The sequence below is a fragment of the Odontesthes bonariensis genome, chromosome 21 (genome assembly GCF_027942865.1).
Source record: "Odontesthes bonariensis isolate fOdoBon6 chromosome 21, fOdoBon6.hap1, whole genome shotgun sequence".
NCBI classification, from domain to species: domain Eukaryota; kingdom Metazoa; phylum Chordata; class Actinopteri; order Atheriniformes; family Atherinopsidae; genus Odontesthes; species Odontesthes bonariensis.
This window is the reverse complement of record NC_134526.1, coordinates 14665162-14689896: the sequence shown is the minus strand read 5'-3', so window position 1 is coordinate 14689896 and position 24735 is coordinate 14665162. Positions and strand designations below refer to the sequence as shown.

Genomic DNA, 24735 nt, shown 5'->3' with positions numbered 1-24735 from the left:
AGGGAGTGATGAGCTTACCCAATATCACTGAAGCTGTTGAAAACTATACATCAATAACAGGAAGCAAGTAAAATTTTTAGATCTACCTCACAGATTTCTTTGATAAATGGTTGTTCCAGTGAAATCTGCTGTGTAATATTAGTAGATTAATTACGTTACAGGACATTCCTGCCTAAATGTACAGTACACTTTTTTTTTTTATTTGTTTATTTAGTCATTTATTATTATTATTAGTTAGTAGTAGTATTTTTGACTAGAATTGGTATTATTGTTGTTGTTGTTAATACAATCATTGTAAATATTTAAAAAAAATGTTGAGCTACTTGACTAATTTGAATTTCCCCCATTGGGGGATGAATAAAGTATTTTTCTATTCGTCTTTCTATTCTATACTTAAACATTGTGCTGTAAGCACCAAAGCCTGAACGTCACGTATCCCTGTTCTACAAGGAGAATGATCGAAGTGACACATACGTTTTATTGAAAGCATCACCAAGTACAGATTTGAAATAATGAAACTAAGTGTTTCCTATTGATTTCTATTCAGTAAATATCAACAGTAAAGAAAAGTTGAAGAAAACGAAATGGAAAAAAGTTGGACTGTCGGATATCAAATTAAAAACTAGAATAAAGGTACATCAATGACATAAGGAATGGAAGCATAAGAAAGCTAAACAGTGATAATAATCTTTTTTTTTTTTTTTTTTTTTCCTAAAATGGGATTCAATGACCAAAACTGTTTAGGGACACATAATTCCTGATAGCTCTAAGCTGGAAGTTTAATTTCCAAGTCCCCAGATTTAACCCATATTTTTTACCTGAGTGAAAGCAGATTTTTTTTTAAACTCACAGCAAAAAGACTTCAACTGTATAGAAACTTACTCCATGTTGAGTCCTACAGAAAGTTATACAAAACAAAATAAATCCCCAAATTTCACATCTTCATGTACGTACATAAACTGCACGCATTATCTTTCCAGAGGCAGTCATTAGTGTTCTGGAAAAAAAGGCACATCTGCTATGAATAAATATGAGCAAAAACATGATCTGTCAATACTGTCATTTCAAGATGTAAACTTGATCCAAGGGATTTAATGATTTTAAATAACGAGGGCAAACAAAAGATGTTTTTGCCACCTCCCCCCCACGATTGTTTGTCATCATCACTGACCACGCTCCTGCTTGAAGGTAACAATGAACTTCCAGGCTTCGACATAATGTGACAGGCAAATCTCCTCTGGGAAAAGCTCCTCCACATCTGGGGGAATGTCCATGTCTTTGCGCTCCATGTAAGAAACCAGCGTGTCTTTCAAGCTTTAAGAGACAAACAAAGCACTGTAAATCAGATCTGGCCTTGCAACGGTAATCCAAACAGTAACGATATATTCATTTAAGCATACATATCTAAAGTGTTTTGACCTGCACATAATCAGCAAAAAAAACTATCAGTTCTCAAGTCAAAATCACATAAGAAATAAGTGCAGATGATAACATTTTTGTATGTTACTGACATCATTAGTGAACCAAACGGACAGAAACCAACTCCAAGTTCAATAAATGCCACAAACGTAGGCTGAAGGCGCCGCTGAAAAACATTCACTTCGCTTTTGTTTGGATCCAAATCCAACTTATGTGGGTATACACCAACCATTCAAACTGTTGTTTCATATGCTTTCACAATAAAAGGATGGTCATGAAGGCTTATCTATCGCCTCCTTGTGGCCCTTTTACACACTGCACCACTATGTTACCACTGTGTTCTGAAATCCATTATTTCAAGTGCTGGAGCCAGGCAAAATTAAAAAAAAAAAAAAAAAAAAAAAAAAAAGGATGGTTTTGTTAAATTAATGAATTGTTTAATTCATATGGCAGCATTTAATTGTGTCAACACCCCCAAAGAAAAGCCTTCATCTTGGGTACACTTTGCCATCCAAGCAGGCAATTAGCTTGCTGTGGGGTAATATGTAATGCGATGTACAATAACAAATGACCCAGCAGCAAACGGGGCAGAAATCACATAGCCTGAGAGGCTGTAGTTTCCAAATACGTTTTCTATTTTCTACAACCTAAGAGGAATTTCAAAATAATTCTTTTCATTATCCAAGATATAGATCTCAGCCTCGATGAGCAACAAAAATGACAAGATGGTAACTATTTTTACCCCCAGTCAGGCCTGTAGGTATCAGGAGCGTTGGGCTTTTTGAGGACCAGCACCAGGAACTCGTGCATCTCCAGCAGGAAGGTATCAGCGCTGCTCTTCGAGAAGAAAGCAGTCAGCAGCCTGTGCTCATCCTCACTCAGGGCCTCTTTGTACTTCTCTGAAACTCCCACAAATGGATCCTAATGAACACAGAAAAAGCACGGAAATAGCATTTACTGAATCTATAGCACCACACATCACCACTACTACAAATGACAATAATGCAATTTCTACCATTGTATCTGTATGCAGGTAGAACAAAGTCACTTACTCTCTTGAGCCGCAGCATATTTTCTGATTTGAGCGAGGCCAACAGCTGCCATAGAGCCACACAATGCTTTAGACAACACATGCTCAAGGCCTGCGGGCAAAACAAGGGGACCATTCAACTTAATTGCATGTAACGCACATAAACAAGACACACCAAATAAGTACATGTTCGCTTAAATCAAATAAAGTAGCATTTGAAGTCAGATAACTAAAAAAAAAAAAGAAACTTTTATATGGAGGCAAATTTTGACAGTTTTCATATACAATTTAACCAGACTGTCTAGACAACTTGTTCTGTGGATGAGAGAGAACATGCAGCACGATAATATATCTAGCGTCTCAGATATGCCGACCTTGAGGATATGCTGAGCCATCTGGTTTCCCATCTGCAGCACCTCCTCCAGGTAGCAGGACAGCTGCATATGAGGCTCTCCCCCAGTCATGGCAAGGAAGCCGAGGGCCACTTCCAGCGTGGACAGGGCTTCACACACCTCACTGTAGGAGTGCAGCTCTCCGGCCACAGAAAAGAGGGTGAGAGTCTGAAGAGGCTCCTGTTGAAACACAGACACTCATGAGCCTTTGCGACACATGTGTGACAAATAAATACCGGCAATGGTAGAGAAACGACTGTATATCACAGCTTACTTGTTTGACTTTTGCTTTTACATCCTTGAAGATAATCTCATAGTTACGGTCATGTCTGTTCACTAGTGTTGGAATGCCCTGTGATAAAAGGTCACACATGAAGGGGAGAAGTCTTAATGATTTTGCACCATATTTTTCCACATGCAGTGATTTTGCTTTTCATTTTACTTACATTGAGAGTGATGAGAGGTTTGCCCAGCAGGAAGCGGGAGATGATCTGCTGCTGGATCTTTGGCAAATCGTACTCGTGAACCGTCTCCTGGCCCCTCTCGATGCTGTACTGGGTACTGGACAGAACCAGGGGCATCACATCCCTCTCCAGCTCGTAACGAATCACATGCAGGTCTGTGAGATCTGCAGGACTCACTTTGTAGCTGCGATGTAGATAAATAGAAAAATCACTTCAGAGATGGAGTGGTGCTGTTAATAAGCTATTTTCTGTCTCCTTTACATTTAATTCTCTTATTGTCTCATCTTTAAAACATGGAGTGTGCATTTGCAGGGGAGATTCACACTCTGTCCTCTTACAGCCAAACGATTGCAAGTGAGAAAAATGTGACATGAGCGCCCCCACCTGGTCTCCTCTCCAGTGTGCTTATCTACACAGTAGACAAGGTCGTTGTGCAGAGTAATTAAGTAGCTGACAAGGGCCGTAGAGCACAGGCCTGCGCCTTGTCGCCGTGGTATCAGGACCTTGAAGTCGCTGCTGAGGTCCAGGTCCTTTTGGCAGAATTCAGCTGGGATCTTAATCTCACCTAAATGACATTTTAATTCATGTGAGATGATGAAGTAGGACAGTTTATGGTAACAGAGTGGGCTGACTGTTGGGGTTTGCGTGTACCGTTGGTTGCCAGACACACTCTGAGCTGATTCCAGGTTGTCAAGAAGATTCGGATGTACTTCTCATACCAGGCTTTAAGTGAAACTGCACAAAAAAAAAAGAAGAAAACTTTTTTTTTTTGTAAGCGTACAGATGTCAGCCAGAAAAATAGACATGAGGCACACTGAACTGGCTGAACAAAGCCTATTTACAAATAGCTGTTATCATCAGTGGCTGTCATGTGGGGAAGAGATTTTCCCTCTTTAACAATATTCAATCGTTGTCTCTTTTCTGCCTAAATAAAGAATCACCCCTTGTCAGGTGGATCTATAAACTCTATGCTCCCAGCTGTTTTACTTTGACATTTCTGAGTAAGCAGTAATGAGTTTCGTGGAGCTTTGCATCCCTTGTGTTTGTGAGTCATTCAGTTGACAAGGCTAAGATCCAGTGGTGCACGAGGTGTCAGTACCTGCTTTCTGACTGTCAAGAAACTCAGCAATGGTGTCGCAAGTCAGCTCAGCAATGTTTTGAAGCTTCTTAACCAGATCCCTCTGGAGCGTGAGGATGTCGGGAAGGTGCTTCACCAGTTGGACCTCCGCTTCCTATGAAAGAAAAATAAATCACAGAAACTACTGTATTCCCCCTGAAAAGAATACAGCTGAACCATAACGCTGATATTGAACAAGTAATTGTGTAGAAGTAAACTGTTTGGATGCTGCTTTCTTACCCGATGCAGAAATCTCCATAGCACTGGCAGCGTGTCTTTGCCATCATTCTGCTCTACGATGTGGGCGAGGCTCAGCAGAGACACCTTCTCCCTGCAGCTCCACACAGCAGAACAATGGATCAGAGAATTTGCCGGAATGGACGACAAGAAGAGCCGAGGATCGCCAAACACGAGCTTCATGACTGGACTGGCAGAGATGCGGGAGTCAGCCCGGATGAATGTGTTCACTTCCTTTAGCCGTCTATCCAAGTGCTGTGGAAGATAAGGTGATAAAAGAAAACATGTTGCGCGAAGATCTTTGAGAACATGTGACACAGAATCAATTCTAAAGAATGATACCACGTGCTTTGATTCATTCATTACCTTCAGCTGAGGTGTAATGATAGCATTACTCATTTCAGTCTCCCATCCATTTCTAGCCTCTTTGGTGGAGAGCAGATTGTCATAAGGAACAGGCCCTGAAAAACAAGTCCACATTATTTAAAACAGTTTTAGCAATATAATGTAGGTTTGATCCATTAATTGAGCAAGAAATTCCACATAATAACCGTGACCAATAAATCGTACATTTGTTTCAAGTGTCACTCTAAAGTTGCATAGAAATTACAAAATGGCTAAGGATAATTCCCGGCCACTAGAGGTCACTCTCTGTTTTCTCCTGGACATAATGGTGAAAGCAACACACGATGTGCCTCTTTACAGGATAATAATGAAGCAGAAGGAAAAAGATACCACATATTAGAACACTATAGTGAACTTCTGTTAAGGGTTAGATAACAAGTGTTGTTGTCATTATGTCTTTGTAAATACTCCCAAGCACATAATGAATGTGGAATGGCTTGTGTGGAAATGTAGCATTAAATTAGCTGTTTCTTACATTTCTGTTGGTGGGGTTCCAGGAAGCTACTGATGAGAAGGTGAACTGTGCTGATCGTGTCATCGGTCCCTTTACCCAGAGACCTGATCAGATGTTGCAAATCTTTTCTCAGATGTGCAAGAAGAAATGGTCCCGGGTCATTAACCGGAGGATTGACGATTGCAGAAATAGACTACAAAGCAAAAAAACAAAAAAAAGAAACAGAGAATGACTGAGCAGACAACCATATTTTTATTAAAGTTATCAGACTTGGACTCAAACACATTACTTGGATTATTACATTATTTTTTGTTGTTAAAAGCAGCACCTTTAAGACCAACTACCTGTATGTCGCTGCAGGCACCGAGCAGCATTGCCATGTGAGTGAGCATCCGGACAATGGTGAAGGGAACAGGGGACATGCTCTTTGTGTCCATCATGTCTGGATTGTCCCTGCGTGTAGGGTCACCAAGGATGTGGCCTCTCTGAGTGCGGTCACCCCTGGCAGAAAAAATTGGAAGACAGAATTAAAGGAAATATACAAATAAATTCACAGTCATTTTTTTATTTTGCTTTACGTATTTTTGCCCAATTTTGGTAGATCACTTACTGCAAACCAACAACCCGAAATCCCTGCACAGGCGCGTGGTTGTTTCCTCCAATCACAGCGCCACAGTCCACACATCGACTTGTTTGCATTGGCTGGCCACACTGGAGAAAGAGAAATTGGAAACAGATAAAGTCATTAAAAATTCTGAGAAAAAAAAAAAAGAAAAGAAAAAAGAAAAAGGAATTATTACAATCTTGTTAAGAATCAGATCAGAATATACCTCGCCAATGGTGCAGGGATGACCATTAGGACATGCTGTGAAAAGATTACATTAAAAATACTACTGTAAAATTGTTTAGCATGGCTGTATGACTTCTTAAACTGACACAAATCAAATGGGACATAGGAAAGGATAGTTCCTTTGTTCATTACTTACTGTACCACTGCACATGACCCAGAGCTTGTTGAGCCACAGCTACCATGTCCTCTGGCATGGTGGGCAAGAAAGCCGCCTGTACCAAGAGAAAAAAAGGTTTAAATTCATTTAAAAGAAAAAGAGGGTTAGATATTATTGCTTACAGCAGCTATTATCTGTACCTGCATTTTGGCAGGTGCCATTGCTAGTTGCTGCAGGGGAGCCAGAATCCCCTGGTTTGCACAGAGCAAGACGACAGCCAAGTGAATAGTTATTTCCACTGACAAACTATGAACCCCTGAAACCCTTGGATGGACAGACAAAGGCCCCAATTTATTGGTCACCAGACCCTGGGCAAAGGCCTTTGCCTCTGGGCTGGCAAGAGCTTTGGATGTCTGGATGTAAGTCGCCAGGGATTCCAGTTGCTGTTGGCAGAAATGTACAAACAAATATGCAACTACTGTATAAAAGAAAGGAACAAATGTGACATGAATGAATACATCTACTGTACAAGCAATTGGAGAAGGCACATTTTTATTTATTTAACTTAGGAAGCACGTGTGGGTGTGTAACTCTGAATAAATTAGCCGTTCAAACTAATACAAGTTTCCATTGTAGAAAATTTATAATCAGTTTAAATGACAGGATTCCTTGGTTAATTCCGTTTTGACTTCCGAGTATAACCAACTACTGTTTGTGAGATAGCAAACCGGAAAAGGTTCCTGTAGAGAACAGTAAGATAATGTTGCTTACTACTCAAAAAAAACATGCAGAGTTAATTCATATAAGGTTATTAATGTCCCTATGACACAGTTAGCAGAATGCTATTTGCAGGCAGGCAGCCCCCCTTCAGAAAAGCCCTGCCTGTTTTGGAAAAATCTAGCCAAGGCTTTGGAAAAACCCTATCTGCTTTTAGATTGCTTTTCCAAAGTGTGGTTGGGCACTGCCCACACAAAGACCTGATGTATTTGTGTGTGACATCAGGTCTTGACTGGTTAATTGAAGGACCTACCTCAGGCTTGGGATGGAAGCTGGCGTTGGCTTGCTTGTAAAGGGTGGTGACTTCTCTGTACAGTGCCAGCAGAAGATATATTGTTTTCCGCTGTGGTAGGCATTTGCACCCCTATGAAAAAAAAATAAATAAATAAATAAATCATACAAGCAAGCCCTGAAATGAGGAGTCCTGACCCGATGCCGAGTTACCAACAAAACAGAGGAATAAAATTACCTCACAAGCGTCGTCCAGTCCGTCCGCTTTCCCTTCCATTAGGGCCTTTGCAACAGCCTCTCGGATAGTCTTGTAATCTTCTCCATGCACAAGATACTGGTCTAAGGGGGTGTCCTCTTTACTCTGGATGTAGTGGACCAGAACATTCAATTAGCACCGCATTTAAAATAGAACAACCTCGTCTTCATTTGGCCACTAATACTGAAAATCACTGAGTGGATAACTGAACCTGTTGAAGAACTTCCTCAGGGAAGATCCAATGCATTTGATCCATTTTGAGGAGTTTCTGGACAAACTCCACACCATGTTGGCTGCAAATCTTTCGGATCAAATATACACGATACCAGTTGTTCCCACTCCGCCTGCACAGGTTCACTGCACTGTCCAGGAAGGCTGTGGTTCCACCTTGACCACATTCCTGGGAGCCTAGTTAAAGGTTGACAAGAGAATGAGAAATTACTTTACGGGAAAACAAACACATTCTGAAAGGGGAAAAAAAACAGAAAGTAAGAGTAGGTGAGAAACTACAGTGATTAAGTCACACACCTTTGGCTCTTAGTTTTTCCACAATCAAGCGTGCAGTCATATCCAGGTCCATTCGCACTCTGGCCAACTGCTGCAGGTACTCCACAGTAGCATTTTCAGCAGACTGAGCATGCAATTGCAGGAAGTCAGTCAGGAAGGCACTTTCATCTTGCAGATAGGTCTGTTTATCTGCATTGGATCTGAACTGTAACCTCTCAAACATGGAATCCTAGACAAAATGACAGTAAAATCATTAAAGACAAGGTAACATACTGCAATCCAACTGGAGCTTTCGAAACCACACATACCTCAAGACAGTTGATGTACAAGCAGGAGAGCTCGGATTTGTCCGTCTCATTCAAGAGGTTGCTCTGCTCAACGGCCACCAGGTGCTGCTGCAGATATTCTTTGACGTTGTCAAAGCTTCAAAAGGAGGGAAATTGTTATAAATGAGAAACTCCATCAAAAATTTTAGAAGCATAGCCAGTAATACAACTAACGCAACGGGTAATCATATACGTCACCTATATTTCAGCAGGAGTTTGAGCACTACTGAGCGAACCACTGGATTTTGATCCACAGAGTCATCAAATGGAGAGAGCACTTTTGTCAGCATTTGGCGATTACCTGTAAAAAGGATATCCAGAGATGACCAAACATATACTTATACACAACAGACATGGATGCACGTACATAAACACGTATGTAAGATGAGAAGATTGCAGAACCTCTGAGGAAGGGAATAGTATTGGCCTCCACCATGAGGAAAGACAGCAAATGAAGAATGACCGCTGCACATGGTGGAGAGTTGTCCTTGAAGCACATGGTAGACACCAGGTCTATAAAGAATGCATTGCACTGCTTCCTGAACTGAGCTTGCTGGTTGACTAAAACCCTGCACAAAAAAAAGAGCCACAAAGATGCTCGTTGAATTGTAACACGGGCAGCACGATAGTTTTCAGAACCTCTGGCACTAATACCAAAACATGAAAAGACTCTGAACTAAAGTAAATATCTTTATCAGATGTAAAACTAATCAAAATCAAATTACTAACCTTATATCATCTGAGGGAACGATGGGAAACTCATCGTTAACTGGTTGCATACAAAGGGGACAGAACATTTGACCTGGGACCAACCACTGTTTGATGCAGGCCACACAGTAGATGTGATCACAAGGCAGGCAGAGTGGATCTTTGGGGTCTCCCATGCACACAGGACACAGTGTGCGCCCAAACCTGGATTAAAAAGATTCACCATCAACTGAAGATCCAGGTTTCACTTTGAGATTAAAAGGATTCTGCATCTTTTACTGAAGCAATGTCACAGAGGACACAATCTGAAACCTTTTTTCATGGCTGTACCAAATACAACACAGACAGTTTCATGCTGAATTTTACCTGAAGATGCGTTCCACTGCTCCATCTTTGCAGGTTTTCAGCAAACCGATCACTGCCTCAAATGGCTGCTGAGTTTTGAGGTCAGAATTTTTTTCCAGTATCTTGATGGCAAAGGGCGTGTAATAAGTTTATTAAGTTCATTTTTAAAGAGAAATCTCATGGAGGTGGCTTCTAATTTACTGAATTTAAAGCGAAAACAAACCTGGCCAAGCCTTCGTGTAGTCTCCAGAACTAAAGGTGACAGCTTCTTCTCCAACTCCTCGATTCCCAGCAACATGTGCTCAACAAACAGAGAGAGAGAATATATCCGATTCCAGCCAGATCTAAAAACAGAGGAACAGCAAAAATTGTTAATTCAAGCACAGCTCATGCAGTTATCTAATGACAAACTAAAATCTGCTAGACTTACTGGACTCTGCTGGCGATTATCTTGCTCCTCTCTCCATAATGTCTCATACTGTCTTCTGAACAGATCAGCTCAATGGGAACCTGGAGTTTTTTCACCTGCCTGAGCCAGGCTTGTCTTTGAGCATCTGTGTCCAGAACTCTGGGCTCCAGGTGCTCCAAACAGGCAAAAGCAGCATACACGTCGAGAACCTTGGAAACAGGCAGGATATCATCACTACACATTACAGGCCCATATAAGGGCAACTCAGGCAACAGAAGAAACCATTAAGTCAAACACAAGTTTTGAATAAGTTTCCTTATCGTGCCTGACGAAAAAGCACAACTAGTCGATTGCGCCTCACCAGTTCAACATCCTCTTTTGCACGAGGATTGCCCAGGAGGTCCTTGGTCACCTGGGGTTCGATCTGCATCATTCTTGAGAGGTTCTGCAACCGGTTTTTGAACTCATGATAAGCAACATGGACCCACGGGAGAGATATCACTGCCTCCGTGTCATTTAGCTGCAGTCGCAGCTCACTGACACAACAATTCAAGGCACCACAGAGGAGCTAGAAAAGCAGATAATGTGCATTAATATATATATATGCCTGCAGATCTTCACACAGATACAGTGTAAAATGTCAGGGCTTAAAGTGTTTTTGACAAACAACCTCGAGATCTTCGTGACAAGTGACATTCATTGACATGGAGATAAAATCCTGAAGGTAGCGCTGGTAAAACTCCATCTGCATCTCTGGATCTGCTTTCGATATGTAGCGCCCAAGTGGTGTCTTCCAGAAGAACTTAACGAGCTTTTCTTGAGTTTGTCCTGACAGGCACATAAATCAAATTTAAATACAAAAAAATTTACAATATCAGCATAGAAGAAAAGACCCGATAACGTGCCATTACCTTCATGTTGCAGTGAATGAACCCAAAGTTCCTCCAGATAATCCTTAATCCTCCAGCTGAAGGGCATGCTGCAACTCATGCTTCTGTCTTGGTTTATGTAGTTCTGGACGAGGATTGTTCTCGTCTCAGAGCTGTGGATAGTTTGAATGTTACTACCTACAGGAGATTGGTTTCTTTAAAGACATGGTTGGTAATCCTGTTCAGAAACACATTTTGTAATACTGGGTGAAATGGTCCGTCTATCCTGAGAGAAATCTATACAAGATGTATTTAGAAAAAGGGACGAAAATAATCAGACCTCTGTGGCAGCTGCAGGACTGAGAAAAAGCTGACCAATCCGAGATCAGCGTCCCGCTGATCTCGGATTGGTCGCCTACAAAAAACCAATCAGATGCCTCTGCTTTCTGCCTACGCCCCCCTCTGTCGGCTCCCTGCTCCGTGTGCGCACGCGGTTCTACCGGCTTTGGAGGAAGCACTGACGGAATGGGGAGGGGGGGTGGAGCTTAGAGGAGGGGACACTTTCGAATCTTGCTAGCTCTCTTGCTAGCTCTCTAGGATTACCTACCATAGCTTTAATAGAAAGAACTATAATGCTATGACTTACTTGCGGTCCATCTTTATGTGTAAGATTTCCAGCAGCTCTTCATTGCTAAAGATATCCAACCACAGCCTCTTCACAAACTCAGAGCAGTTCGTATCCAGCAGCAGGTCCATGTTTTGGTCACGGTCGATGATTGAGATTAGATGTGCTAGTAACGGCACAACCACAGCCTGAACACGCTTCCATAAGGTGTGCCTGTCATGAATGCGAAAAAAATAGATAAATAAATAAAAGGAGGTTAACAGCAGTTCTCAAAAAAGCTACAAAAATTAAAAAAAAAAATACTTATTAGGCAGTTAGGACAGTATTTTTCTACATACATAGCAATATTCCTACTATTGGCCTTATTCTGCATAAGTCATTTTATTCTAATTACAATGCTAACATGAGGAACAGTCATGCTGTCATTTACATTTCACAGAGCATTGTTCCATTAACCTTTCATGTCTATGTTACCAGTGCAGAGTGCGCTTATTCAAACCCTTCACTTTTTTTTTTATCAAGGCCATCCTGTTTTGCACAGAGGGGAGCTGCTTCATTCAATGAACCTCACTAATGGGAAGTCAACACTTGGAATCATGTCATTTTCAGCAGGCAGCCATGTTTTAAAAAAGACAGATGCCTTTGTTTTGGCTTTAACAAAGTCTAATTAGAAATTATTCTGTTCACAGAACCTTAGAAAGAAACTAGTTCAAATTTATTTTAAAATTCTTTGTGCAGCGTTTCATCAGATCTAAAATAACAACTGGTGGTGTTATCTTTCATCCTTCCGGTTCCCAGTTGTCATCTAATGCAACACTAAGGCGAGTAGTTGGCAAATGCTGTGTACGTTGCAAAACGTTTGGTAAACTCAAGGTGTTTTTATGTCTACATAATGTCACTTTAAAAGGGAATAGTCCCCATAGCTTCATTTGATTATTTTTTTACCATTTTCTGGGTTAATGTGATCAGAAATAGCTGTTTATATGGTCAGAGTAAGGTCTCAATAGGTTAATAATGGAACATTGTTGTCCATGTAAATATAATCAAAAATGATTAAACAGAGGGTAACTGGACTTAATTTATTGATTATTGAATATGTTTTAGTTAGAACTGAAAAACCTTTTGCGGATGAGAAGTGAAATGCCTTCAAAAACCAAGACAATAAGTCCAGTGTGTTTCTATTCAAGCTACCGTGACCTGGTTGACTCAGACTCTACATCGACACATGTAATTTTACCCTTCTAGACTGATACACTCACCTGAAGGTGCCTCCTTCTTGTAAGGCATCAATGTTTGAGGCCTCCTTGAGGACCCAGTTGCTTTTGATGGATGAGAATGCGTTGCCATCATGTGTCGCCAACAAAGAGTGAAGATGTTTCTTCACCATTTGCAGAAATTCCCCTGACGAAAGATGCAGTGATCAGCACTGAAACCAACCAAAAAAAGCAATCAACTAAATTCAATTGTGGTTTGTACCTTTCATTTCATCACTGTCACTCAGGAGTGTCAGGAGGATCTCAACTCTCCGAGTACTGCGGAAGCCACTTTCCACTTGGTCCCTCAGCATGCCGACAGCACTCTGCACGCAGCTCCGCAGCAGCGCTGTGGTGTCCACAACGTTATCCGAGCCCTGCGGTTGAAAAGCAAAAATACGTGAAAATCGGACTTTTGAAAACCCAGTGCTACATGATACATTGTTGTTCGACAACAAATAGCAAAGTAACAAAGTAGAAATAGTATCATGTGAATTTGTTTTCTCACATTAAAAGAAAAAAAAAAAAATACTCACACTTTCTTTGACCTCCTCTTGCTCAGTCTCGGTGTACATGTTTTCCACCTCCATGGCTGCAAAAACAAGGGTTTTGGAATTTAATTCCGCAAAACACTGAAATTTGTAGGAAACATAATAAGAAGAGAGTATGTTTCTCTATAACTCTATTAAAACGTTCAGTTACCTTCAGGCTGAATCATCGGCATTTCAAACATTTCGCTGATTGTCATGTTTTGTAAGGTTTTGATGTCTGAAACAATGTCTTTTGAGCGTCTGAGGTCATCGATATGGACTGATCTCCAGGGGCCTGTAAATAGTGATATATCTTGGATTATTCTCTATTCTTCAGTCATTGTGGTAAAAACAAAACAAAAAAAGACAATAACAACCAATAACAAGTCGCATTAATCTTACCTCCATGAAAGCCGATGTAAGAAGTCCCTCCTTCCATTCTTGGCAGTCTTGTGATAAAGTAGACAAACACCTTGCTTCCCATGCTCCCCTGAGTTACCTTGTTGATTTCATTTATTGATGAATACCTAAAAATGGGCAAAAACAATCATTATGGCTATATGACAGTGGTGAAAATCTTACAGAACAAAAATACTGGACCTACTTTGCAGATGCAATGAGATTGGCACTCTGAGAGTCTTCATCAAAATCACACTGAATGATGAGGATCCTGTTGCATGGTTCAGTGTTTCTGACTCCACTTTCACTGGTGAGGAAGTTTCTATGACCAAACAGGGATTCAATCAACAAGTTTCAACCTTCAATCTCAGACAGTCAAGTACATTCTTGTTAAAAGTTCAATTGAATGCTTACAGCAAAGCTAAACTTACAATGAAGAGGTCAAAAGATCTGAATAGCTTTAATGCCATTGCAGTAACTAAATAGTGAAAGTTGTACTGAATCAACAATTGTATTTCTGATTGCTTGTGAGTATGAAGTGGGAAATATACTGTCATTAAGAAACAAACCTGATCTTCTTCAGAAATGAGTGCTCTGTGTCAAACTGCTGCAGTGAGAGAAGCTCAACACTATGCAGCTTTTGCTCAAGAGGTTCCAAGTCAAACGCCGTCAGAAGTCTAGAGAATGTCGTCACCTATGGTTTAAAATCATAATTAGACCTTATAAGATTAAAACCAGCAGGATAAATCTGAAAATGGTTAGTTAGTTTTAGTTACCTCTGTATAGAAGGAGCAACAATTGACTTCCTGTCTTGTGTGAGCAAGGATGTAATCAGCCAAACAGCTATTATTCTGCTCCTCAAAGTAGACCCTGGCAAAGTATTCACTCTCCACTTTTGGTAGACCTGTGCAGTCTAATCGCACCACTGAGTCTGGCGTAGCACATTTAAGGAGTATGAGTTTGGCCTCATCCAACAATCTCCTCTCAGCATCTGAGATATCCAAACTGTCCTTCTGCTCTTCAATAACTTGAAGAACCACAGAAGCGCAGGTGTCTGAATGGTAGCCAATGAAGACATCTGGGGGCTGGTAGTTGTACGTCTGAGCCGCCGCTGCATGCTGATTGTTGAGAGATGCAAAAAGCTTCACCCATCTCTCCAGTTCCTCCACCATCCTCTTCTGTTCAGTTCTGAGGACAGTGTGGATGTCCAGATAGTGTTTCTCCAGCCTGTTGATCAGAGGTATTGGGAACTGTTTGTAGACCACCTCTCTTTCCTCTATGACAATCAGGCGGAAATCTTTGTGCACCCTGCATTTCACACGATGGGTTCCCAGTCCCAGGTCCACATATTTCTGCCCTCCCAAGCAGACGTAGTATTGGTTGAGGGCATCGTAGAGACTTTCGTAAAGGTTTTGCAAGTTTAGGAGCACAACTATTTGGCCAGTCTCCATGCATATCTTTACTCTGTTGATGTTGCGACAGATTTGGGTATACTCCTGGTCTTTTGGGAAGCTGGACCCAAAGATTATTTCTGGTTGACCGCCCTCTGTGAAGAACGTTTGCTGCAGGATCTGTAGGGCAGCATAATTTTTTGTTAGCACCAGGAGGTAGCGACACTCTTCTTCCTGTCCAACTGCTTGAATGTTTTCTTTCACAAACTCAATGGCGCTGATGTTCTCCAGGTTTGGTGTAATCTTCAGTCTTGTGGTAAAGACAGTAACTGCATCGACATCATCCATGCCGCTGAAATTTCTCATCACCACCTTCGCGGTCTCTTCTGCTGTGGGCTTCCGTTGAGAGGCCTTGGCCACTGCAAAGATCATCTTAATCAAGCTGTAATAGTCACGTAGGCCAAAAAAGCCTTTCCCTTGTTTGCAGCAGACGTCCAAATAGGCTTTTGCAAAGGATTTGAAGAAATTCCGAACTCTCTCCAAAACCATTAAATCTGATGAGCATATGCCTTTAGCACTCTCAATGAGCTCCCTCTCATCAGGGTCACCACGGGAGACAAAAATGCCTCTGTTCATCTTTGCAGGGTCTAGTGCCCAGTTGGAGATGCCAATGAATCCAACCTTTTTGTGTGGTAGTGGCTCATCATCAATGCATCCCTCCTCTAGCAATGGGTGAAGAGTCTTCAGTGGCATCTTTGGAGAGTCCTCTGCTAGGCCAATCTCATCAAGAACCACAACTGAAATGTACTCATTCAAGTTTTTTCCTTCCTGGAAGCGTCCACATTGCTTGAATGTATTGATGATGCCATCCGGTGTTGAGTGAGGGCTACACTGAAAGGACACCAAATGGATCTGTTTGAGCATTTTGTAGAGGTCCGAATGAGCAGCTTGGCCCTGCATTGCATCTGCCACCAGTGTTTTAGACAGAGATTTTGAACTTCCAGGTTTTCCAACCAGGAAGAGAGGAATTCTTAACTCAATGCAGAGAACCATCATGAACACATTCTCTTTGAGGGCACTGTTTCTTGCAATAGTATCCCCCATTGGCACACCACTTAAAAGTAGATCCTGCATGAGTGAGATTTCGTGCATCACCCTTTGAGGTGTTGAGGTGTATGGTGCTGGCAATCGTCTGCTGATTTTCTGTCTGTATTTATCCTTATTTTCGAGGCAGGCATGATAGCAGACTCCTATGGCCAAGACTAGAGACCAGAGGACAGGATCTCTGATGTCAGGATACATCTCATGCCCTTCATTCATACCGTCACTTTGACTACTCTCAAATTTGTGAAGTTCTGAAAAGAACATTTCGTGGTGGTCATGGAACCAAACAAAGGCCTGCATGCAGCGTTCCACATCTCTCAGGCTGACGAAGCTGCATTCATCGTTTCTTGTCCGCATGTACTTCTGTGAAGCTGAAAGGACATCAGTGATGCACTTGATGTAACTTTGATCAATTGCATTGCTTTTAACCACTCTTTGAACAATTTGTTGAATGTATATTTCCTCTGTGTGATCATTCAACTGTCCAAAGTCCCACACCAGAGGGATCATGCTTGGTGGTAATGCTTGAACTCTGTACACAAGCTGTCGGAGAGGGATGGACCCCAGCTTTTCATCTGTCTCTTCGGCTCGAACTCTGTACCCAAGGCCTGCAGATTCTAATCTCTGAATCATCTCGTCTGTGTGCTTCCGGTATGGGTTGCATGCAGCAATGATCCGCAATCCAGAGTTGGGTGTCAAACATGTCCCCTTCACGGTCTTGTCGCAAAGGATCTCCTTGATACTGCTGATGGCTTCTGTAGTGTTGGCCTCATCAAAGAAGAGAACAGAGTCAAATCCATAGTCTTGTTTGTTGATAGAAGCAATATCCTCCGCTTCTCTGACTTTGGTGTAGATCATCTCTGAAGTTGTCCCTCCATGTACCTTGACCAGCTTCATGTTCTCAGTGGCCACCCCACCCCTCTTCAGTTCACAAAGGAACTTGATGAGCCTTGTTTTACCACATCCTGTCTCACCCATAATAATGACAGGGATGCCACACCTGAACCGCATGTGGATTGCCAGCATCTTCAATATATTGTCAGTTGTAAGTTCATATGTTTCATCTGGATCAATAGGCCACTGGATACCAAGGACACTGCAGATTCGCTCTATTTTGTCCCATCTCGGAAGGCAATCAAAGTTGATGTTGAAAGGGACTCTCTGAAGCATTAAGCCTTCATACAACGCCTTTGTCATGACATTGTTTTTTATCACCCTTCCAGAGGTGGGGTCTATGGCATCAACATTGTTCTGCTCATTGGGCTGAAGATGAAAACCAATGAAGGTCATTGACACGTGGTCGTCATTAAAGAAGATGTATGGATGCGGTTCTGTTTCCCATCTTTTCCTGATAAGAAAGGGAGCCAGGTCTTCATCCCTGACATCAGTCAGATTGCAGTGCATCCTGCCAGGACTCTGGTCAGAGATGCTGAGAGATGGCGTGGCAAAGTCCTTTGCCATCAGAATCATGAAGTCCACCACAAATGTTTTGAATCCACTTAGTGTGTCTCCAGTGAAAGTGGCGTCGCAAAAAACAGACGTCTCACAGTCTTTCAGCTGAAAGTTAAGAAACCAAGTAAAATTTCTCAGTTCTGCCCAGGAAGGGTCCATGATGCCACAGTACATGAGAAACATCTGAAGACATTCCACATGTGAACCCTCAACACCCTGATATGTGAACACATCTAAATCACTGTGGTTATGAAAGCGTGTGAGGTACTGGTATGGCCGCTGGAAGGCTTCACTCCTGAACTCCTCATCATCCATAAGTGGGTCATCACTGCTCACGATGGTAGGATCCTCTTGCTTCATTGTCTCTAGCATCAGAACCTCTTTGGGTGATCGGCAGAAAATATTTGGGAACACATCAGTGAATGTGCTGTTCACGGTTTGATCCTATGGAGAAAAACGGCAAGAAAGTCACAGCCTAAGGTAAGCAACAATTTAAAAATGACAAAACGAAATGATTCATGCTGGGACCATATCCTTGTAAAAAAAAAAAAAATAAAAAAAAAAAAAATTATTATTATTATTTTTTTTTTTTAAATATACATTTATCCTACCTGCCGAGTGACATTTCTGGTCGACTTGACAGTGGGCTCTAAGATTTCAATGACATACAGCTGCTTGTCATTGCACCTCCACATCTTTCCGTCAGAGTCCATCAAATAGCGCAAAATCAGCATTTTGAAAAGGAACTCCTGAAGACCCTTCTGCACCTTTTCAAAAAACACAACATAGCCCATTGAGACTATTTCTAAGGTGTCAAGACGTGTTGTACTAAAAAGCCTGCAGAGCTACACACTAAGCATTAACATAGTTAGTTACCGATGACGTGACATCAAAGTGGAACATAGCGAGTTCTTTCCGTTTAGGGGTGTCCAACAAAGATTGAAGGATGACAGTCTCATCAACGTTTGGTTCAGTCAAGCGAATACATTTCATCGTGGATTTTTTGGTCGAGTGCTTCAGTTTTTTGTAGAGCCTCTTGACGTACAGAGATTTGCCTTCAATCAAAAAGGTTATTACAGCAGTTAATACTTACATGAGTGAAACACGGTCTATGAGTGAGTTTTATCAATTTGAAATAGTTCATATACACACCGACACCAGCCCTTTTAGAGGAGATGACACCAACGCAAAGTCTGTCTTTAAATGCTGCTGCAGCACTGCGCCGCTCTGCTGGAACAGTGTAGTGTTCCTGGAGGTACCTCTGGATCTTCACAAATGGCTCCTGGGGGACCATGTGCAGTCTGTACGGACTGAAGGCTGACGGAAGGTAAGCGTTTTCCCTTTCTGAGCTGCAAATGATAACAAGTCGGTAGTCCTTCCTACTCTGCAATTTCATACGCTGGAAAAAGTTTTCAACTCTGGAGCTCACATCATAAGTGAGGCGATCCCCATACAGCAGTGAATAGATCTTCTGGCCCCTGTACCCTGTGCTTAGACAGCGTCTGAGGAATAGCTCCACCTGTTCGTATGGAGTTGAGGAGTTGCACAGTAGGACTTCATCGTACGTGGGAAGTCTTTCATTTGCACTGCTCATGTAAATGGAGATGCAAGATGTCAAGACATCGTCATGTGGACAAACAACAAGGTTCGGGTTTCCAGTGACCAGACCTTGAGGTAGCTGTCTCATAATGAAATTCCCAGTGTTATCATCAGAAATGTCTTCTTCTTCGTCGTCTTCTTCGTTCTCATCTTCTTTGTTGGCCAATATTTCCAAGAGTCTTCCGAGATTTTTTATGTCAAGAATGTTTGGGAGAAAACTCTTCATGTTTTTCATGTAAGCATTCCATATCTGATCAAATGCTTGAAGACCCTGTGCTTGTTCCAAAAGACTCGGCAAAGAATCTAATGTGTTGGCCAAGTCTGGCTCTCCCTGCTCATTAGTCGGCACCACAACAAAAGTCTGAAACTCAATGTCTTCATTTTGCTCTTGTGGTTTGGTGATGATTTCATACTGAAGTACATGCCAGACTTGCCTCAGGTCTGAGGATGTGCAGTTTGGCTTGATGAAGGAAAGCATCATGAGAACTTGGTCATCTACACTGGTCACATTTTGCTGAGTAAGCTCGCTGCACAGGTAGACAATCTGTTCAGCTGTGTAGTAGTTCAAATAGTAATGGTGGGATCTCTGTTTGTCTACAAAATCCATCCAGTAGTCCAGACATTTCTCCATTTTCCTGCAAAGTTCAGGCAGCTGCTCCTCTATGCTGCCCTCCACAATGACACTGAGAACGCTGTCCAAGTTGAAGTCCATCACAATGCTGGGTTCCTTGCTACTTAGAGAGCAGTTCATCTGCACCTCCCAGTTTCTGAACAGTGGATTTCCAGCGTTGTAAAGAGCAATGAAGGCCTCAGCCAGTCTCTGAACACTGGCAAAAACCTGTAAAGCAAAAACAATCCTACAGTCAGATGCAATCGAGTATATTCACGAGCATAAAAGATTTCAAGGTTCTGTTAAAAAGTGCAAAATTTTTGTGACAAAAATCACTTATAATTTAGTCTAAACTAAGCAAATAATTTTAGAATACCTTCAACACGGGTAACACCAAACTGATGACTAACAAAAGCCAGATACATGGGCGTTTGTTGCATTATTCAACAGCAACACAAGCTGGTGAGCTTAACCTGGAATTTCTGTTGCTCTAGAATGCAACTTTTTTGGTGTGGTTGTTTTCACCATTGCTGCACGAGTGTTTCTGCAACATTCTATCCAGATCAGAACATACGACTAGTATCGTAGTCATCTTCAAATACAATCCATTGATGTCCAATACAGTTAGTCGCAGATGGGCTCAACTAATTATGTCTAAACACATTAAAGCAAACAGGATGAACCACAATGCGGAGTGCCAAAAGAGAGAGTCTCGATATTTTGTCACAATAAATTTTGATTTTCTCATTGTGGGTTATTAGTTATATATTGTAGCGAACTGCAGATATTTGTAATACATTTGAAATTTAACAAACATTGTGAGCAGAAAGTGAAGGGGTCTTAATACAGTGTTTATGAAAGGAAAATGAGTCAATATACCTCTGCAAAATGATCAACTTCATTCTGCCCTTGATCCCCTTTCCCAGACATGAGCATCAGTTTGTTCTGTAACTCCCTCAGCTCCTCAAGAGAGTAGCAGCGCAACAACCGACCCTCATCATGCTCCTCTGGAATCTGCAGCTTTAGAGCCGTGTCAAGACTCAACTGGATCGAAAAACAGAAATACGCTTATATAAGCATCATAGACACAGTATATACAAAAATCCTTATTTGTTCCTTTTTACCATCATTTACCTTTTTTACATCGCGTGCATTGATCAGGTAGATGCCCTTGTTGTTGATAGCCGATGCTAATGAGAGAGATGACAGCTCCACTGACCCATGACTGTCTTTCACAGTCTTCAACCACTCCAGATGGCGTGCACTGTCCCGCTAAAGGAAATAATACTCCTCTTTACCTTGCTGGGTAATTATTATTTTCTCTCTTTTATAATTAGAATTAAACAAAGAGACTTTACTGCATTATACAGACATTTATATGGACCCCTGTAGTTAGATATTAATACCGTATAATTTGCCAAGAAGAACACGGAGAACCTGATGAATAGTGCCGGTTTTATATCAAACCTCATAACTATGAGGTGTGCTTTTACCAGTTTTTGTGGAAGTTTGCCATCATTCTCCAAAGATCTCCACAGCTTCTTGAGCACTTCTTTGAAGGCACGAAAACCTGAGTCTGGTTTGAGCTCATAAAGCACTGAAGAGTAGCCAAGGACCGCATCGTGGAAGCAAGCGACCCGATCCACATCCATGTCATTCTCCCCCGCAGAAATGGAAGCCAGGTCAACAAACACCTTCAACTCATTGATATCTAAGGATGACATTCAGACAAACATTTTTTTTTTTTTTTAAATATCATTTTCAAATTACACCTGAAAGAAAATTGATGCTTTGACAACTATACTAACCTTCAAGAGCATCCTTCACCCATTTTACAAAATGTCCTCTGAGTCCCAGCTCCTCTAGACACAGTCTGCGGGGCTCCGTAATGTCCACCAGAGCCACCTTTGCCTGCATCAAGTCATTGTCAATGCGACTGAGTGGCTCCTTCTGAAAATCTGTGTCAATCTGAGGTGAGAGAGGAGTCAAAGTTAAGGTTAAGTTTTCCCAAATGAGTCTGGGGACAGTATATTCCATTTCCGCTCAGTGTAATACCTGTACTTGTATGCATCATGTGCACTAATCCCAAAACATGGTCACTTACAACTTCCAGCAGCGTTTCCAAAACTCTGAAGTCTCCTTGCAGTCCCAGCGTCTCTTTGACCATCGTGATAATTCTAGCGGAGGCCACGGCTAGATGAAGCTCGTGATATTGTTCGATCTGTTCTACCCTGCTGTGGATCCACTGTTTGTCGGTTGATTTATCAACTTTGCACATGATGTCCAGTTCCTGTATGAGATCATCGTACTTGCCCTTGTATGCTTTGAAAAGCTGGTTGACCTCTTCCAGCCTTATGCTGCCATTCTTCAGACAACTGTACGTCTCGTTGTATTCGGCAGAACAACCCATGAAAATATTTTCGTATATTTCTTCTGGTGTTGCCATTATATCCACTACTGAATGCTCACTGGGTTCGTCATCCTCCATTTCTTCAGCAGCAAAGTTTTTTGCATGTTTTTCCCAGCACATTATGAACAGATAACTGTCTTTAAATGTGAACAGGACTTCTGCCATCTCTCTGATTTCCTCATTCAGGTCGAAGTAGGTGACTCTACCGGCCATTGGAGAGGCCATTCTTTCAAACTGATGAACCTCCATGAAATGGTCTAAGGGCATCATCTCCATGTTGACTCGACTCTTGTCCTCCAGCTCAGCCACATCGACTATAATGAAAATTAAATAAGCATGTATTACATCTCTGCAGCAAACCACAGGGACTAAATCTACTGAGATGGCAACTATACCCGTCATGTGTTCCTCAAGTTTGTGGCTCATTGTTAAAATCACATCCACAAGCTCCTTTTCATGGTATAACGCTTTCACTTCATTTTGTCTGCATTGCAACAGCCGTCTCATTTTGGCGATATCCCTGTACTGCCCATTCTCAGCAAGGCAGTCTGTTCATGTCAAATAAAAAAAAGAAAACACTTAAATATCTCAGCATTGTGCACACTATCACGCCATATCACTTTAAACAGCAATTCCAAAAAAAAAATTTTTTTAAAAATGGGACACTTTGTAAAATCTAAATAAAAACAGAAAAAAAAAAAATTCTCATAAACCAATATTTCATTTACAACGTAGAAAACATATCAAATGCCAAAAGTGAGGTTTTTTTTACAATTCCCTGAACATTATTTGTTCATCTTAAATTTGATGGCAGAAAAAGAAAAGTTTGGATGGGAGCAATAAAAGGATGAAAAAGTAAGTGGTACTGAAAAGAAACTGCGAGAGGAACATGTTGCAGCTAATTAGGTTCATTGGTAACTGGTCAGGAGCATGATTGGGCATAAAGAGAACTTTAAGAAAGGCAGAGTCTCTCAGATGTAAAGATAGATAAGAGGTTCAGCCATATGCAATTTTCAGAAGGATTGTTATATTGTGCAGACTTTGAATATGCCATCATCTACAGTACATTTGTTCATGGGAAACCGCTGATAATCAATATTTCTGGTCTGATCTTCGCGCACGCAGGCACCATTGCAATAAAAACAGGCATGATTGTGCCATGGTTATCACTGCAAGGACTCAAGAACACTCAGAAATCATTGTCTGTGAACACAGTTCACCGTGCCATCCGCAAAATGCAGGTTGAAGCTCTATCATACAGAAGAAGAAGCCACGAGGGAGCATTCACAAATGCTGCAGTCTTCTCTGTACAAAAGCTCATCTGAAAAGTTTGCGAGATTCCCTGCATTTACAGTTTTTATTTGCACCTTACACAGTGTTCAAACTCTTTTGGAATTGAGATTTGAAATTTTAAACAAATCTCTCTAGAAAATCCCGTTCTTACCGATCTGCAGGAGTTCTAAGAAGACATCTCGCCTCTCAAGAATAATGCTGAGGAGGCTGATCTTAATGCGTCCTCCGACCAGCCGATTGTTTATGGCAGTGAATGATGATATTGCTTCGGAAATCCTGTCCGTCGCATCCCGAGTGAGATTCTCAAGCGCCTTTTTGTCTGAGCATGGAAAAAACAGCATTCAAAAGGTCAGTTCTGTTTATTTATTTATTTACTAGTATAATTAGAGCATATTTCTACCCTACAAAATATTTCTGTTGGGTTTTTTTTCTTATATACCATATAGCTTGAAAATTTCTTTGGCAGCACTCCAGGACAGAAGGTGTCGAAGGACCTCTTCTTCATCTTGCTGATAACTCCCTCGTCTGTCCCTTGGCCAGGATTTTTGGATAATGGTAGAGATGAGTTTCTCAAACTTCCAGTTTATGTTGAGCCTTTCAAACAGTTTGCCTTCAGACTTTGTCTGCATACATTGAGAAACAATAAAAAAAATTTTAAAAAATTTATTTAAAAATTGATGCTGTGAACCTCTGAATTTCAGAAGACCTATTATTTCCATCAACCTATTTTTAGCATCAGTAATCTGTCATCTTGGCATTTGAATAATGTTGACATCATTGCTGAATACAGCTGAGACTGTGGGAAACTATGCAATCAAGAGAAATGTTCGAATAGAATCGTAAATCTTCTTACCTGGCACAAAGTTGTAACCGCTTCAAGAGCGCACTTCTCAATGCCGGCAGCAACATGTGGATGGGAACCACTCAGTTCCTCTATCTTTGTGCAGTAGAATTCAATTTGATTCATAGCAGACTCCTAACAACACACAACCACATTAATGAATGACAAATATTGCACTTCAACCAAAAACATGTCTAAAACCTCTCCGCGTGTCACTCACCTTCTTGTATTTTCCCTCAAAGTCCACAGTAAATGTCTGCTTCCACTCTTGGGTGCAGCTTTCATCTTCGAAGTTGATGGAGATTACGTTGTTCCAAATCTGTAATTTACAAATA

General features: G+C 41.4%; 1 protein-coding gene across 2 annotated transcripts in view; it reads right to left on the bottom strand.

Moving 5' to 3' along the window:
• Positions 1-460: 460 nt before the first annotated feature.
• The window catches only part of LOC142371006 (E3 ubiquitin-protein ligase rnf213-alpha-like), a 33703-nt gene continuing 9428 nt past the window's right edge, over positions 461-24735 (bottom strand). For both annotated transcript variants that reach the window (XM_075453577.1, XM_075453578.1), the window contains exons 15-67: positions 24621-24719; positions 24413-24535; positions 23999-24182; positions 23711-23878; positions 22662-22814; positions 21961-22580; positions 21665-21824; positions 21350-21567; positions 20991-21128; positions 20736-20900; positions 18800-20084; positions 18524-18702; positions 18259-18414; positions 14477-18091; positions 14270-14394; positions 13906-14022; positions 13704-13828; positions 13474-13596; positions 13308-13363; positions 12995-13148; positions 12778-12919; positions 11540-11731; positions 10936-11066; positions 10695-10852; positions 10386-10592; positions 10046-10233; positions 9839-9959; positions 9637-9737; positions 9292-9474; positions 8965-9131; positions 8761-8863; positions 8545-8659; positions 8258-8465; positions 7941-8137; positions 7712-7834; positions 7496-7606; positions 6666-6908; positions 6505-6580; positions 6349-6383; positions 6129-6229; positions 5863-6019; positions 5540-5711; positions 5026-5120; positions 4663-4914; positions 4405-4537; positions 3957-4040; positions 3690-3870; positions 3288-3489; positions 3116-3193; positions 2824-3021; positions 2472-2561; positions 2162-2340; positions 461-1314 (exon numbers count right to left, since the gene is read on the bottom strand). In XM_075453577.1, coding sequence (XP_075309692.1) covers positions 1164-1314; positions 2162-2340; positions 2472-2561; positions 2824-3021; positions 3116-3193; positions 3288-3489; positions 3690-3870; positions 3957-4040; positions 4405-4537; positions 4663-4914; positions 5026-5120; positions 5540-5711; positions 5863-6019; positions 6129-6229; positions 6349-6383; positions 6505-6580; positions 6666-6908; positions 7496-7606; positions 7712-7834; positions 7941-8137; positions 8258-8465; positions 8545-8659; positions 8761-8863; positions 8965-9131; positions 9292-9474; positions 9637-9737; positions 9839-9959; positions 10046-10233; positions 10386-10592; positions 10695-10852; positions 10936-11066; positions 11540-11731; positions 12778-12919; positions 12995-13148; positions 13308-13363; positions 13474-13596; positions 13704-13828; positions 13906-14022; positions 14270-14394; positions 14477-18091; positions 18259-18414; positions 18524-18702; positions 18800-20084; positions 20736-20900; positions 20991-21128; positions 21350-21567; positions 21665-21824; positions 21961-22580; positions 22662-22814; positions 23711-23878; positions 23999-24182; positions 24413-24535; positions 24621-24719 — 12837 coding nt within the window. In that variant the 3' untranslated portion in view covers positions 461-1163. The remainder of the gene's footprint in view (positions 1315-2161; positions 2341-2471; positions 2562-2823; positions 3022-3115; positions 3194-3287; positions 3490-3689; positions 3871-3956; positions 4041-4404; positions 4538-4662; positions 4915-5025; positions 5121-5539; positions 5712-5862; positions 6020-6128; positions 6230-6348; positions 6384-6504; positions 6581-6665; positions 6909-7495; positions 7607-7711; positions 7835-7940; positions 8138-8257; positions 8466-8544; positions 8660-8760; positions 8864-8964; positions 9132-9291; positions 9475-9636; positions 9738-9838; positions 9960-10045; positions 10234-10385; positions 10593-10694; positions 10853-10935; positions 11067-11539; positions 11732-12777; positions 12920-12994; positions 13149-13307; positions 13364-13473; positions 13597-13703; positions 13829-13905; positions 14023-14269; positions 14395-14476; positions 18092-18258; positions 18415-18523; positions 18703-18799; positions 20085-20735; positions 20901-20990; positions 21129-21349; positions 21568-21664; positions 21825-21960; positions 22581-22661; positions 22815-23710; positions 23879-23998; positions 24183-24412; positions 24536-24620; positions 24720-24735) is intronic.